The sequence below is a fragment of the Cupressus sempervirens genome, chromosome 5 (assembly GCF_028749045.1).
Source record: "Cupressus sempervirens isolate cs-2001-9-10 chromosome 5, ASM2874904v1, whole genome shotgun sequence".
Classification (NCBI taxonomy): domain Eukaryota; kingdom Viridiplantae; phylum Streptophyta; class Pinopsida; order Cupressales; family Cupressaceae; genus Cupressus; species Cupressus sempervirens.
In genome coordinates, this window is record NC_143122.1 from 360,189,926 (window position 1) to 360,204,907 (window position 14,982).

The 14,982-nt window shown below is 33.2% G+C and overlaps 1 protein-coding gene across 2 annotated transcripts in view; it reads right to left on the reverse strand.

The window, feature by feature from the left end:
* Window positions 1-4,611: 4,611 nt before the first annotated feature.
* EMB1974 (NHL domain-containing protein) overlaps window positions 4,612-14,982 on the reverse strand; it is a 230,278-nt gene continuing 219,907 nt past the window's right edge. The window contains exons 11-17 of one of the 2 annotated variants that reach the window (XM_089830348.1): window positions 9,138-9,196; window positions 8,863-9,048; window positions 8,610-8,736; window positions 8,294-8,358; window positions 5,710-5,852; window positions 5,464-5,622; window positions 4,612-5,321 (exon numbers count right to left, since the gene is read on the reverse strand). In XM_089830348.1, coding sequence (XP_089686474.1) covers window positions 5,061-5,321; window positions 5,464-5,622; window positions 5,710-5,852; window positions 8,294-8,358; window positions 8,610-8,736; window positions 8,863-9,048; window positions 9,138-9,196 — 1,000 coding nt within the window. In that variant the 3' untranslated portion in view covers window positions 4,612-5,060. Of the gene's footprint in view, window positions 5,322-5,463; window positions 5,623-5,709; window positions 5,853-8,293; window positions 8,359-8,609; window positions 8,737-8,862; window positions 9,052-9,137; window positions 9,197-14,982 lie in introns of both variants that reach the window. The other variant, XM_089830347.1, reaches the window with a different exon arrangement.

Genomic DNA, 14,982 nt, shown 5'->3' on the forward strand with positions numbered 1-14,982 from the left:
CAAGAGGAGGTCTTTAGTTGGACTCCAACAGTGTAGAGTCTCTTCTTAGGACAAGAAGAGAGAGAGAAAGAGAGAGAGAGAGAGAGAGAGAGAGAGAGCAGGGTGTTATGGGCCCCTACTCATCAGCACAAACCATGTTTTAAGTTTTGGAATTTGAGAAGTGAAAGAACGAAAGTCCTTGTGATATTAGCCTTGAAAGGGCATCTATGAAAAAATAGAAGTTTTTGAAATTTTAGCCCTGAAAAGGCATATGTTATGGTGTTGTGGCTAATGTCTCCTGTTAGAAAAATCCACCTTCTCCCCAGTCTGGTTCAATGATGAACCTGTTGTGCAAACCAAAATGAGAGTGAATGTTTGATTTTGTCTTCATGTTATGATTGGTTGTCTCCCTATCAATTTTTATTCTCCATGATCACCTTGATGTGTTACAGACTTCGTAATGGGTTCCCTGTTGTGAAGCCAAAAAGGAAATTCAAAAATATTATTGTAATTCAGTTATATTGGGAGATTTCTCCTCAGGATAATAATCCTGTGTAAAAATGTTATATTTAGACTTATTGTTGAAATGGCGACAATGTCAGGTTTTCTTCCTGGTTCTTTTTCGACAGAGCCTTTGAATCGGGTGGTTCAATAGAAAAAGAAAATTGAGTAATATTCTTGCATATGAGTCTTATAGTTTTTTTTTTCAATTTTTGCATATGTTACTTAAAAAACAAATGTGATGATGTTTACCTTCCTGCAACATTCTTATGTTTCGAAATCGTATTCATTTGATTGAGGTTAATTAGATAACATGGTAATATATATTAAGTTATGCAATTTAAGTTTAAAATATGGTAAAGAAATTGGCATTTGATTTGTACTTAAATTTTGTAATTATACTTGAATATGAGGAAGCTAAGAACTTCTACTCGAATACTTACGTATTACATTTAATCCTATTATCACTTTTTTTTCTTTTTCTTTTTTAAATTGGTGTGTTTTTGCCTAGTATTTTGGGCATGACAACTATTTATAATCAGTTCTTGCTTAGCACTTACCTTCATGGATTTTTGTAGATTTGTTCTCTTTGGTTGATGAAAAACTTTGACATTAATAATATGAGATCATGGTTGCATCAGTTGTCACCTTATGTATGCACTTATGTCTCACACTATTGACTATTTTGGGATGGTGATTATATTAATAATCTTAATGACTTGTGGTCCTTAAAGAATGTTGCTATTTATAGTATGAGCTCATGTTGACATAAAAAATCTTCTAACAATTTAAACTAGTTTAAGCAACATGTCTTCTTGGACAGTCGACAATTACATTGATACCGATATCTTGACGATTTATACTACTTGGGGTATTGTTAGTTCCTGCCAAGGTATGAATACTTATGCATTCATGTCAATTCAAATAAAACATTAACACTAACCAATCAAATCTAAGAATTTAAAAGATTATGTGAGATTTCAAATGTTTATATCTTTTTCTAATTTTTCATTATTTTATAAATCATATTTTTCATCCATTCTATTGGTCCATACTATTTTTGGTGGGGGAGAAAATTAATTTTCTTCAAGAAAAAATACAAATATTTTTTACCAACTTCATCTTGCATTAATGAATGTATTAATTATAACTTTATCTTTTCCACATTTGTGACAAGTTGATAAAATTTTATTTTTTCAATCATTTCCACCTCACACAACATGTCTAATCAATATTAATTATCACAATCTATTAAATATTTCTTATTTCTTATTTTAAATATATTTAGTATTAGTTTTACATTGATGTTTATTTTTTACTATTTGATATAACTTGTTCCTAAAACTTCATGTAATGCATAAGTTCAAATATATATATATATATATATATATATATATGTCTTTTTGATATAATTTCAATATGTTATATCTTTGTATTTGAATTCCTAATTTTTTTAAAACTTTGCTTTTTTAATAAAAGTAGTTAAATTATTACTATTATTTTACTTTTATAAAAATAAATTAAACAATATTATTTTTTAATTATATTTTATAATAGTGTTTGTAATATGTATAATTGATGAGTGTTACAATTTTTAAATTATATTATTTATTATTATTATTATTATTATTTATTTAAACAATTTATCATTTAATTTAAATACATTTAAAACTTAAATATATATTTTAATATTAAATTAATAATTATATTTTATATTAAAAAAATACTAAAGAAATAACCACAAAATAGAAATAATTCAATTCTAAAAGATATATAAATTATTATTAGGTTTTTATAGACTGTATTCAAATTAAATAGTTATATTTTATTTATTATTTATTACATCATATTTATTCATCAACATCAAATTTATATGTATTATATCTATTTATTATTTACAAATGTACATATTAAATTATATAGATATTATTTCATAATTAAAATTTATTTAATTTTATGAAAAATTTGGATAGATAGTATACCTTCTCTAATTGTGTAAAATTAAACAATTAATTTTACTTATAAAATATTTTTTTTATTTCAATACATTTCATTTTTCTTATAAAAATGTGAGTTTTAATGTAAAAATTAAATTCTTAGTTTCATTAATTGAAATATGATATATTTTAATTCTTTATTATAACCATGATTTTATTTTGACTATTTGTCTTATTAAGAAAAATTATTATATTTAATTCTCTCTCTCACACACAATTTATGTTGGTATCACTCTATCTTACTATTTTATCTCTCTTTCTCTTCCTCCTCTATATTATCTATTCTTTTTTCCTCTGCATATATATTTATGTTGTTATTGTTGTATACTGTTATTTATCTCTATCTATATCTCTATCCTAGTTTTTGTCCAGTGCTAATGATTAAAAATATTGTGAGTTTCATTTGATAATCAAGATGAGAATAATACATAGCTGGGGGAGTTATTCTAACTACTTATAGTTGTCTAGTAGCATGCATGGTATGCTTAAACATATAATGTGATACTCCAAATGCTTCATCACATCTTCAAGTTCTATAATTCAAATATTGGTATGAATGTCTTTCCTCATTGCACATAATTTAAGTTGTCAATGTAGAAGGTGCAAATTTGTCTAAAGCATATGTATTGATCGTAGTATGATATTAAGTACTTAGTGCCATATTGGGGACTTTGGCCTCTTATTCTTGGGCTTAAATGCCCAAAGATATAATAATATAGCACGAGAAATTAACAGAAAAATATGAATCATCCTATCAGAGCACAAGCGCATTTCTAGGACGAGAATTTAACAACAAAATATGAGCAATCCTATCAGATCACAAGTGCATTTCTAGAATAAAATTTATGCATTCATAATGTTAATTTAGATTCTCACTCATCTACACCTCTACAACCATTATGTGTTAGGCAAGAACTATGACGCATTGCGTCTCTTGTTCAAATAATGTAAAAATATTAAAGTTAAATTGTTTATCTAACATAATGTTATTTAAATTTGATAAAGTAACTTTATTTTGACACGGAGAAAATTATAACGGTACCAAAATAGGGAGACATAAGGAGATGTGCTTGAAATTATTTTTAAAAACAGGGATTTTGAGGCTCATTTGCTCATGCGGAAGATAATTATTATGATATTTTCTCCGATGAGAAGAAAAAAACATGCATTGTTTTCGAAGTTTGTTCAACTTGACCCTCGAGGATAAAAAGATATACTCTATCTGATTATTGAGAATGTCATGGACATATTTCACATTGTCCATTTAGTGGAGATATTTTGGTGGTTTCTTCCCTTGCACTGAATGATTTGAGGGTTAGTGATCCTCATGTGGCATTAGATATTGAGGGTTTTGGAAACCCTTTTCTTTGGCTTTGGCAGTTGCTTTCTTCAAACCCTTGGTGTGAGACTCATACTATGGTGATTGCCAACTGCTAGTGTTTATCATGAAAGAGCTGTGAATAAGGCATCAGGTTTTGGGTTTCATTCTCTGCATCGTAGAATGCTGCTAAGTAATCTTCAAAATAATATGAAAAGAGTAACTGTTGCAATTTCACTAGTAACCTAGATGGTTTGCAATTAGGTCTAATTCTAGACACCCAGATTTCTAAGCAGAGTTTGATGTTGACTTATTTTGGTCCTATATAAACTATTTGTTTCTTTTGAAAGGTATTTACCTTAATGGAATTTGTTTATAATAATGTTGCTGATTTTACAAGTTTGAGAATTTGTAATCAGATGACATTAAATTTTGAGGTGTCAAAGGTACTTCTGAACCATCAAATTGACTAAATGCTAAGTACCTTCAATTTTCAATCTTCAGATTTATTGTGTTTGTTTTGATACATTATAAATGACAATATGAAGAAATGTCATCCCTTCTAAATACGTTCCATTTGTTGTAAAAATTAGAAATCAAAATAACAAATTCAACAGAAGACTAAGTTTACAGTGAGCAGCGAGTTTGATGTTTCTCACTTATGAGTACATGACAATTGTTTGCCAAAATACCTACATATGTGAGTGTGGGTAAGTACAGCATATTTTGATTGCAAACACAGGTAGGGCAACACATATATAAATCTTATGTGCATCCATTATTGCTTCTTTATAATATTCAACTGAAAACACTCCATTGGATGAAAAAGCTGAAAGCATATCTTGAATGTTCATTGTTATTCTATGCTGACATTGTTGGCCAATACGATCGAAGTGTGCAAGAATGGACATGGATCGTAATCAGAACACATGTTAAAGTAGAAGACCATAAACTTACAATCATGTCAAATACGTGGTTACAAATGTTGAATAAATACAGAATGTTATCTCCTGTTGCAAATTCGCATATACGACTCCAAAGCCATATTTTTGGCTGAGGAAATTGCAGGTTTTTTACTATAATTCTGTAAATTAGAAAAAGACCAAGATTTCCAAGGACACAACAGTTTCCACTAAAGCCCAAAATTTATGGATAATTTTCTCTGCTGGAGCATCATCTGAACATTTCATCAGCTTGTAGACTTTTTAACTATAATTGTGTAAATAAGAGAACGAGAAAGATTTCCAAGGACACAATAGTTTCCACTAAAGCTCAAAATTTATGGATAATTTTCTATCTGCTGGAGCATCATCTGAACATTTCAGCCTAACCTGAATATGTGCATGTTTCATAAATACATTTTCTTGCCCCTTGCGAACATCAGAAAGCAAGGACCTATACGTTGCTTTCCCAACTGATTTGTCTTGGTCCTGGAAATCTATCAATTTGTGAGTGTCTGTGGTAGAGTTTCCCGTGGCACAGCTTGATTTGTCAAGAGTTAGATAAACAACAGCATCAATCATAATCTGCAAAAATACAGAAAAGCAGTGTCCCATCTCAATATACAGGAAGTGGGATAACATACAAATAGTAAATAAGCAAACTGTCACAAAGGCAAACATCATGAAGCCCCAAGATATTCAATAAAAAGATGGTAGACATATTGACCTCTCCAACACCATGACTAACATCAACTGAAGAATGAATAAATGTCCCCAAGCTGTGGGACTCTTCATCACCACATTCAACTTCGCCAACGTCTTCAGAAATATCTGGATCCAACAATACACTCTCTAAATCATCGTAAAACTGCTGCTCCATGCCCACCTGCTCATATACGAATGAATAATAGCATTAAAGATCCAAAAGGCCGATCACTCAACTGTTTAGTTCTATTCAATGCTTCCATCATACCTTGTCAGCAACTAACATTCCATCATACATAGAGAGTTCTACAACAGATCCCCTTGATTGCCGCCACACACAACCTTTATCTAGGGGATCTGCAAGCTTTGTACCTCTTGGCAAAATCAGATTCACTCCTATCTCACACCTCCCTGCAAGGAGTGCAGAAATCCAGAATCGTAACATGTACCACAAAAGGACATGCATGAGATGGTAACAGAAACATTCTATAAACATAGCAAACACTTTTTGCAGACTCCACAGCTAAGTGATGCAGCCCATATACAATCTCAAGAATTGATAAGTAAAACATACAAATCTCAAGAATTGATAAGTAAAACATACACGCAAAGCATGAGGCATTATTTGAAGTTGTTTAAGGAAGAATGGCATGAAATGGGCTACCATACAATAATTAATTAAGCTAACACAGAAATTGTCCATGATAAACTTTTGTAAGCTCTCTAGAAACTAGGCAGAGTTTCATGGCACTAGTAGCCCATTGGAAATTAAATAAAATCGTTGGATTGAAAATGATGAGCTGCAAATGGACAGAAGCACTCCCACTAATCAATGAAATTTATCTCTTGGAATGTGAGGGGTTCTACGCTCCCCCAGTAGAGAGGTGTTCTTAAAGATACAATCCATACAGCACAGATGGAGATAGTTCTTTTGCAGAAAACCCTATACAAAATGAACAAATAAAGTTTCCAGGGATATGAGGTCCCAAGCAAAAGATCCAATATTTTCAAACAGACCTCTAAGACACTGAAATCTCTCCCAGTAAATACTAGAGTTACAAAAGATTTCATTGAGGCACTGATATAGTAGCTGATTTCTAGTCATATGAAATCGACACAATAGTCAAATTCTTCAACTTTACATGTTCCCTTACAGATACAACAGGATCCAGGCTCTAAATCAGCCAACAAAGTGGGTTTCAAGTTTAGCCACTCAGCCTATGAACATGATCATTATGGGGGAATTTTAACACCATCCACATTGTAGAACAGAAGAAAGGAACCAATAAATGAACATAATCTATAGGGTTTTAACACTACACATTATAGAAGAGAAGAAAGTACTAAATTTATCTTTGGAGCTGCAATTATAGTATTCCAAATTATAGAAGAGAAGAAAGTACAAAATTCATCTTTGGAGCTGCAAATGTCTAAACCAGCACACAAGCCACTTGTGGAGCTGACATTTATGCATGTGTTATACAGTTGCTGCAATTTGAGAAAATGCGCTGACTATAATGTTGAAAAACTAAATAAAAACATAAATGAAGATTGTATCATATAGGTATACTCTATAATGGATGACTTAGAAAATGAAATTATTAAACTAATCTTTGAAATCATCAGAGACTGTTTTCTTCAAGATCTCTATCCTCTTCTGACAAGGAAATTTCTTGTCTTCAGATTAGAAGTGCACAGCTTTCACATGATGACTTTCTCCAAAAAAATCATCAATTAATTAATTCAGCTCCAAAACTTCAAGGTTGTGTAATCAAATTTGCAAATGATCTCAAGATTTTGAGTAAGCAGAGTGGCTCTTATAAATAACAGGTTTTTTATGCATATTTTCACCCAGGCCAATCAGATCAACACTCACTTTGCAAGGCTTCTAAATTCATCGCAGGTCATGGATTCAACACAATGCCTGTGCAAGAGGATCAAAATTGGATTCCACCAATTTACTGCTAGTCTACTAGTAAATGTAGAAACATATAATGACATCCAAGATCTAAAACTTAATGGATTAGGTAGGGAGAGTTAAATGCAATATTATTCAATGCCCCAGACTCAAAGAACAGTGGGTCACCAGATTATACACTGCACCGTAACCAGAAAGATAAATGTCAAGTGTTACTAGATCGAGATGAAATCTTTAAATATGCTACTGAATTCTGTCTGTGATTTCTCAATGCTTCCTCTACATTAGAAAGTATAAAGACAGCCTAAGAACATCTACTTACAAACATGTGACTTTTCAATTCTTAAATAATCTGCAGGAAATGAAAAACTGATGCAACCTTTAAATCAGGCTGACTATAGGGCTAGAATCGCCTTTATCCAGTCTGACAAATTTCCATGTCCAGATGCATTTACTGAATTGTTTCAGCAAACTTCTGTGGAAACGCTGCAGATGCGGAAACATTAAGTGAACATTAAAAGTTTTATTCAAGCCTATCTTTTGCTTATCAATCTCTCACTTGAATGAGAATTCACTAGCCCCAGCCAAATTTAGTCATTGAAATGTTAAAATTCGAAAGTGGTTGCAGACAAGTATGCTATAAGGTTTCCTCATTGTATAGAAAACTCACGATTTTAGATCTTTAGAAAACACAGAGAATAGGAATTAATGAAAAACTAGAAAACATATTTTTGTCAATTTCCAGGAAAGTTTGTTTCTATAATAATACAATTCCGATCAACCTAATCTATACATTGATTGATTAACCAGAGAAAACGGTTAGTACTTGAGAGCATATTTGAAGTAATCTACTAAACACTTACAGTACACAATATGCAAATAGGAGGATCACATAGACTATGGAGTCAAAAATGGAAAACAGTTTTGAGTATACCTGGCTGGACATGGAAACGTTGAAATGAACCTTGACGATGGCTTCCACTGGTATTCTTATGTGCACTGTTTATGAATACCCAGAAGTAAGCATTCAGAAATGTTTCCCAAACTGATAAAATTATATACAAGTAACTTCAAACAGGAAATGTATAAAAGTATTCTCTTTAAAAAAATGTGGTTATTGTGAACAGTCTTAGGTAAAGAGTGAAGATCATAACAGATAAGGGGTAAAATGTTTCTGTTAACTTCTTTAAAGTAAATGAATGATCACAAATGTTAAGACTACAAATTAAAAGGACAATTATCAACATAACCTGCAATCAAATATCTGTTCCACAGCATATGGGTACCAGTAAGGCAACCCAAGGGAACCAAGATTGGAAAGCTGAATATAAGAAATATCTCCAGTTTCTAAATGAACCTTCAAAATCCTCTGACCATCTATGAGAAACACACAAACAAAAGTAAACTGTAAGACTAAAAATAATCAGGATTAGATCTGTAAATATTTCTGTATCGACAAACACTGGCTACAAGAATACAACAAAACTAAGAATAATAAAATACCTGTATCCACGAGTACAATTGCATCATGCAAATTTGCAACAGTTGATACAATATCTTGTGCAGATAAATCTTGTACAAATCCCAGCTTTGGCATGTTCTTGGATATTAAAACTCCAACTACTTCATCTGCAATTTCCATTTTATATGTTGCTTTCTCCCTAAACAATTCCACAACCGAGTGCATCCCTGCTATCTTCCACAATTAGTATCAGAGGCGCCCCAGGAAATGCGGTTAAGATACAAAACTGAGGAAGGAGATAATGTTTCAAAAATACCTTCAAATGTTTTCTTAATTTCACCTGTCTCCAAATTTAAGATCCATAAATCTCCAAACCTATGCAGCAGAATCATGTAATAGCAGTCTCTTCAGATCATCTATCCAATCACAAGTAACTGTCTATCAAACACTGCCATTAATTGCATACTTAAAAGTTAAATGCATACTCATCCATATGCAGATCTTAAATGTTAGAGTTTAATGCCACATCTTCAAACTTAATATGCATTCATAATTTGGAATTATTGTCATTGTACATGTAATATTAAAATAATATTAAAATTAACATTAAAATTTGAAATACACCCAAGAATATAATTTGCAATTCATTGTCCATAGCAATAAGTATTAAGAACAATAACCCACCTTCCAAATTGAAATGCGTTACTATCAGTTAATTCTTATACTACATCTCCAACTTATTGTAAGTGGACTGATATTAATACAAAAAGGTCTACTATACAGTTCCAATCATGATATAGGTCTGTTACAGTAAGATAGTACTTTGATGCAACCTCCAATATTCACCATATCTCACAGAAAGGGACCCAAGTCAAACCAAAATTCAACCTCGCACTGATGTATTGCCACATAGTGACATAAAAATGCATGTTCTATTGAATTTTATACCAGAAATATAGAGAAACGATAGAGCAAATAATGAAAACAAGGACACCAAGATTATCCTGGGAAAACCACCCTCCTCGAGCGAGAAAACCCGGCAACCACGATATCTATTTTACTTAATGATGCATGAACAATTAATTGAATCACAATTTGTCTGTATACTAGACCAAACTAAACCACTGATAATAATAAAGCCAACAGAGAACTCATCCAAATGTTTTATCAGGTGAATCACTAGTTCAGAGAACTTCTTGTCAAAGAAATTAATCTTCAACAAAACAAAGAATGCTCATAAAAAGAATATAAAGCAGATTTTTCCTTCCATCATCTTCTCGGAAATGAATACAACATTAGTTACAAAGAACCATTCTGGATAATTGGAAGAGTAAACAAACACTCACCGCACAAGCTCAGCTAACCACAAACTTGTCATCAAATTACAACTAATGACCATAGAATATAAAAGGTGAAGGAATACTAAATGATACAGCTTCAGGAAACCCGACGGTACACATCAGTATACTTGTCTGGCATAAAAACATTAACAGAAATAAAGATTCCTCCCTATGCCACACATCAGCATACTTGACTTGGGATAAAACATCAACACTCCAAGCCAGGGAGGCATCTTTTACAGATTATTATGTCATGGAGTCTCTCAATATGACAGTCACAATGGGTACACCCACTTGTGAGAAAACCAAAACTTTATCACAGAATCTCTCAACGTGATTGCATCATGCAGTCACACAACATGATGTTCACCATGGCTACTCCCATGTGTCAAATATATATAAACACAAGCACATCACAAAGTCACTCAACATGATGTTGCCATAGAGTTTCTCAAAATGAAATCCACTATGGCTACTCCCATGAGCCATGAGTGGAAAGAATAATACATGTCTCAAAGGCAGACAAGGGTTTTCAGCTCATATTTCTCAATCTCAGAGAAATGTGCATTACAAGGGCATTCACGTCACATTTCTCCATCTTAGAGAAATATGCAGTACAAGGCACAAAAAAATATGCATTTTAGCACATAATAGGAATTGAATGTTGAGAGTCCCTCTCAACAAGGGCAGAACTTTCACATCTTTGATTATCAAAATAAATCACACTGCTTCTTGAGCTTGCCGATCCTTTACAAAGGACCTGGCACTCTCCATCTACCAGTCAAGCTCCCTCTGAATCTTCAAGCACTTGCATCAACCTCCTGACCTCCTCATTTAAGAATGCCTGCAAACTTGCCCTAGAGAATTTGTTTTCAACACACACTTTTGACACTTCTGACATGCTAGAGTTGAGAACTACTCTCCTCGACCTCATCCCAGATCACCCTATACTGAATAAGTTTCTGGAGCTACCAATTTCAAATCTATATTGACTCTGCAATTTTGTTCTCTGCAGCTTAAGAGTTTTTGTAAGGACTTCAGCACCTCACCTTGCAACACTACAACCCACTTAGCTGACATCTTTACTTCTTCACAGAACCCCCTCTTAATCCCTACCATAAAGATTGCAAAGAATTTTTTTGGAAGTGAACTCCCCTCTATTGATCTTAGAACCTTAATGCTCTCAACTTGTGCATTGAATTCTTGACATTCAATTCACTCTCAATGTCATTTCCTCCTCTTAGAAGAAACTGATCACAAGACAATCTGGATAAGTTCTTCTTTGAGAGATGTCTCCAGTTATGTGCCCCCAACTTAGCCTTATAACAGCAAGTTGTGCCTTCACTCTTCAACATGTGTGACTTCCTCACTAGATGCATCAAGCTTTTCCTCCCCTGAATGCAATCTTTCATCATCCTTATGCTCCTTGATTGGTCTTATTTGAATGGAAAGCATCCAATGACTACTCCCACTACTAGGAAACTCTCTAAAATATCCTCCACGTCTATTGACTTACAGACAAATCTGACACATCTCCATCACATTTACCTATGCAATAAACTCCTATAACTGGGCTTTCAACATTGACTTTGATAGGCTCTACAAATGTAACACAACACTCTTTATTTGCTTAAGTCAATCAATAGTACTTTCAAGAATACTTAGATACCTCATCAAAGATATAAAACAGCCATTGAAGCTCGAGGACAAGCCACTTTCAATGTCAACTGGAAATGAACAGCAACTGTAAAGTCATAGACAATACTATGCCCTAATGAAATTATACTTGATAACGATAATTTCACATCAATTACTTAACTGCCACAAAGTGCTATAAGATTATTGTAATATCCCAAACCGGATAATTGCTGATTTCTCTTTTTAACAATATAATCAGCAATAAAACATTGCAGATAGTTTCCAGCACAACTGAAAACTAGTAGAAATTCCAATAAAGATTTAGTCAACTTTCCTCTGATATAACATTCAAACTCAGATTTAGGCAAAAGGAATACAATGCTATAATAAAACCAAAATGTTCTCCACAAGTATAGAACCCGTTATTTCACAATAACATTCAAAATGTCAAACATACAACCATGAGTTACAAACCGGTAAGATAAAACCAGCAAACTCTTATAATTCCTTAAACAATGTTATTGCCTTATATAGCAGCAATATAAGAACCAGCAACTTCCAGATAATTTCTAAAACGTTATTGTATTATACAACAGCAATACAATAACCAGCTAACCACAATCCAATCTTATACACAGATTTTACAGTCCGATTGGAAAACAAGAGAAGAACCTGTAAGCACAAACGAGACACCTGAAATGATATCTCTACGGACAATGGGTTTGCATCCACTACCTGCCTGCACGAGGGCTACATCCTCACACTGGCTGAAAGCTGAAGTTTTATGAACGACTCTCACAAGAGAGGACCGAATATGAATCATAAAATCAAGCATGCCCAACAATGAGCCTCTTTCCCCTTTTAATACACAAACCAAGACTCGTCGACTCCTATTTGGCTTTCGCCCTATTCCCTTGTGGCTCTTCAACTTCTTTAAGACATTTCGTCTTGTTCCCTCTTGACCCTTTGTCCTTCATATAACATTAAATTGACCTTTTAATATTTTGAGTCTATGTCTCAAAAGTCAATTTTAATATTATATAGAATAAGGCTTCAATTTTTCTAATGTCCCAGAAGGGAACATTACAATTATCCTCTGTGCTATCATTGTTAGTATCTATAACATGGTGTGACAATCTGCAATTTCCAGTCAGACAACCTTAATTAACTTGTTATGTGAGATTGGTATCAATGGGGAGTTCCCAATTTCGAGAGCCATCCCTTGTACAAACATAATTGTCTCTTGTTGTAAATGAACTAGGAGCTATTTCCATGTTTAAAAAGGATGCCTTACATGAAATCCCAGCTTGCTATGGCACGGATATACTTAACCACAACTGTCTGAATAAGGACCAAGCTTCTGAGAAATCTCCAAAGCTATTTGTAATTTTTGTCTCCACCCATTATGGATCTTGTTAATGCCAGTTCAGAAGACTCGATATAAAATTCTCCATTCTATTCAAATCTTAGTTACTAAATACTGGAACATTAACCAACTGGCCAGAAATAATATTTACGCCCAGCTAGCACCATCCAAAAAATGGCTGAGATCACAACTAAAGCCATCCAGAGACCTCAAGGTCTCACAAGTAAACACAGGCAGAAATAATTAGCGATGCATGTGTTTGCTTCTCTCCAATAATTGTCTTACTCTCAACAGATTTGACACTACAGCTTGACACAAGAAAGACACTCAAATCAAATTCCGACTGAGAACACACTAATTTAACTCCACAATAATCTTTACAATCAATGCCTCTCACTTACGACAAGCTTTAGCAAATTAAATGCTGGGAGTGGGTTTATTATTATCAATTCATGGTTAATTCTTGAACTGTAGTTTGACATAGGCAAACCTCAAAACATTTCCCTTCTTTCAATGTGTAGTTACAGGTGGTGGACATACAAAAAGAGATACAGTTAGATCAAGAGGAGACATACAATCTACAATTCATCGAATCAAAAATTGTCAAGAGTAAGCTGAGCAGGGCACCCTAGTCTATGGAGCAAGCCCCTAGTCCCTCTACTTCAACCTAAAAAGACTACAATTCAGCTACAACCTATATTTGCCAGATTTGCATCCCAAATTGGTTTGTCAGTTCTCAGTCACCTTGTACGTTAATGTTAAGAAAATTAGTGTTTATATTAAACTTGAGGTGTTGGGAATTATGTAAATTTAGAAAGGTAATTAGTAAGAGTAAGTGGATTTCCACAATCCATGAAATCAATTGCTATTATTTCTGGATTCGATTGTGTAATTTTTTTTGCATCAAGGAAATTACTATTGTAATAGTGCGAGTAATAAACAACTCACTACTATATGTTTGGATGGCTAGTCATATATATTGTTGAAATCACAATATATTGCAATTGTTAATGGTTAATCTGTTATACATGTGAATGGTATTCGGAGAAATTTGTTATAACACCTCCCGATTAAACAGGAGGTTGCTTGGCTATGTAAGTAACTATATATTACTTATTAGTCATGTATTGACTGTTGAAAATGTAGAAGCACACCATTATTATAATATTACTGAGCTTATATATGTCTGTACCATATTTTAATATTGTATCAATTCCATTATCCGTATTGTGTGTGATTAAAAGCATTGCATCTGGATGGTAGGCTTGAACTAGACCTTTCTTTATTTTTAAAGGAACTACATTCCACACAATATTTGGATATTGCATATCTTCATCTCATAAACTAGATACTAAGGTAAGCAGTAAAGAAGAAACTGTTGTTCCTTTTGGAGATAGCCACGTGTGAATGCAGAGAAGCTCAATCATCTGCAGTCAAGGCATATTTGAAAAAGAAGAAAACACCATCAGCAAGTCTGGCTACACTTGTGCTCTTTGTGGAACCAAAGTTTTGAGTAGTAATATATTTTTTTCCAGATGACGAAAGATTGGAATGTTTATGTGATTGCGCTTTCATTAGCATTAGTGGAGTGATTCATTGTTTTGTGGAGCATTTTTCATAAGGTTGGCATCATGGGTGCTACAAGTATAGAGATCATGTAGAACATTTGGACATGAGAGAAAGTGTGTATACAGATCTTCCTTAGGCAACGTGAGTTCCCTCGGTACAACTAGCCAGCAACGAAGGACATTGTCTTTGTCTCTTCAGTTTCTACCCTCATCTCTTTGTTGTTGTGAGAACTTGTTGGTCTGGCTATT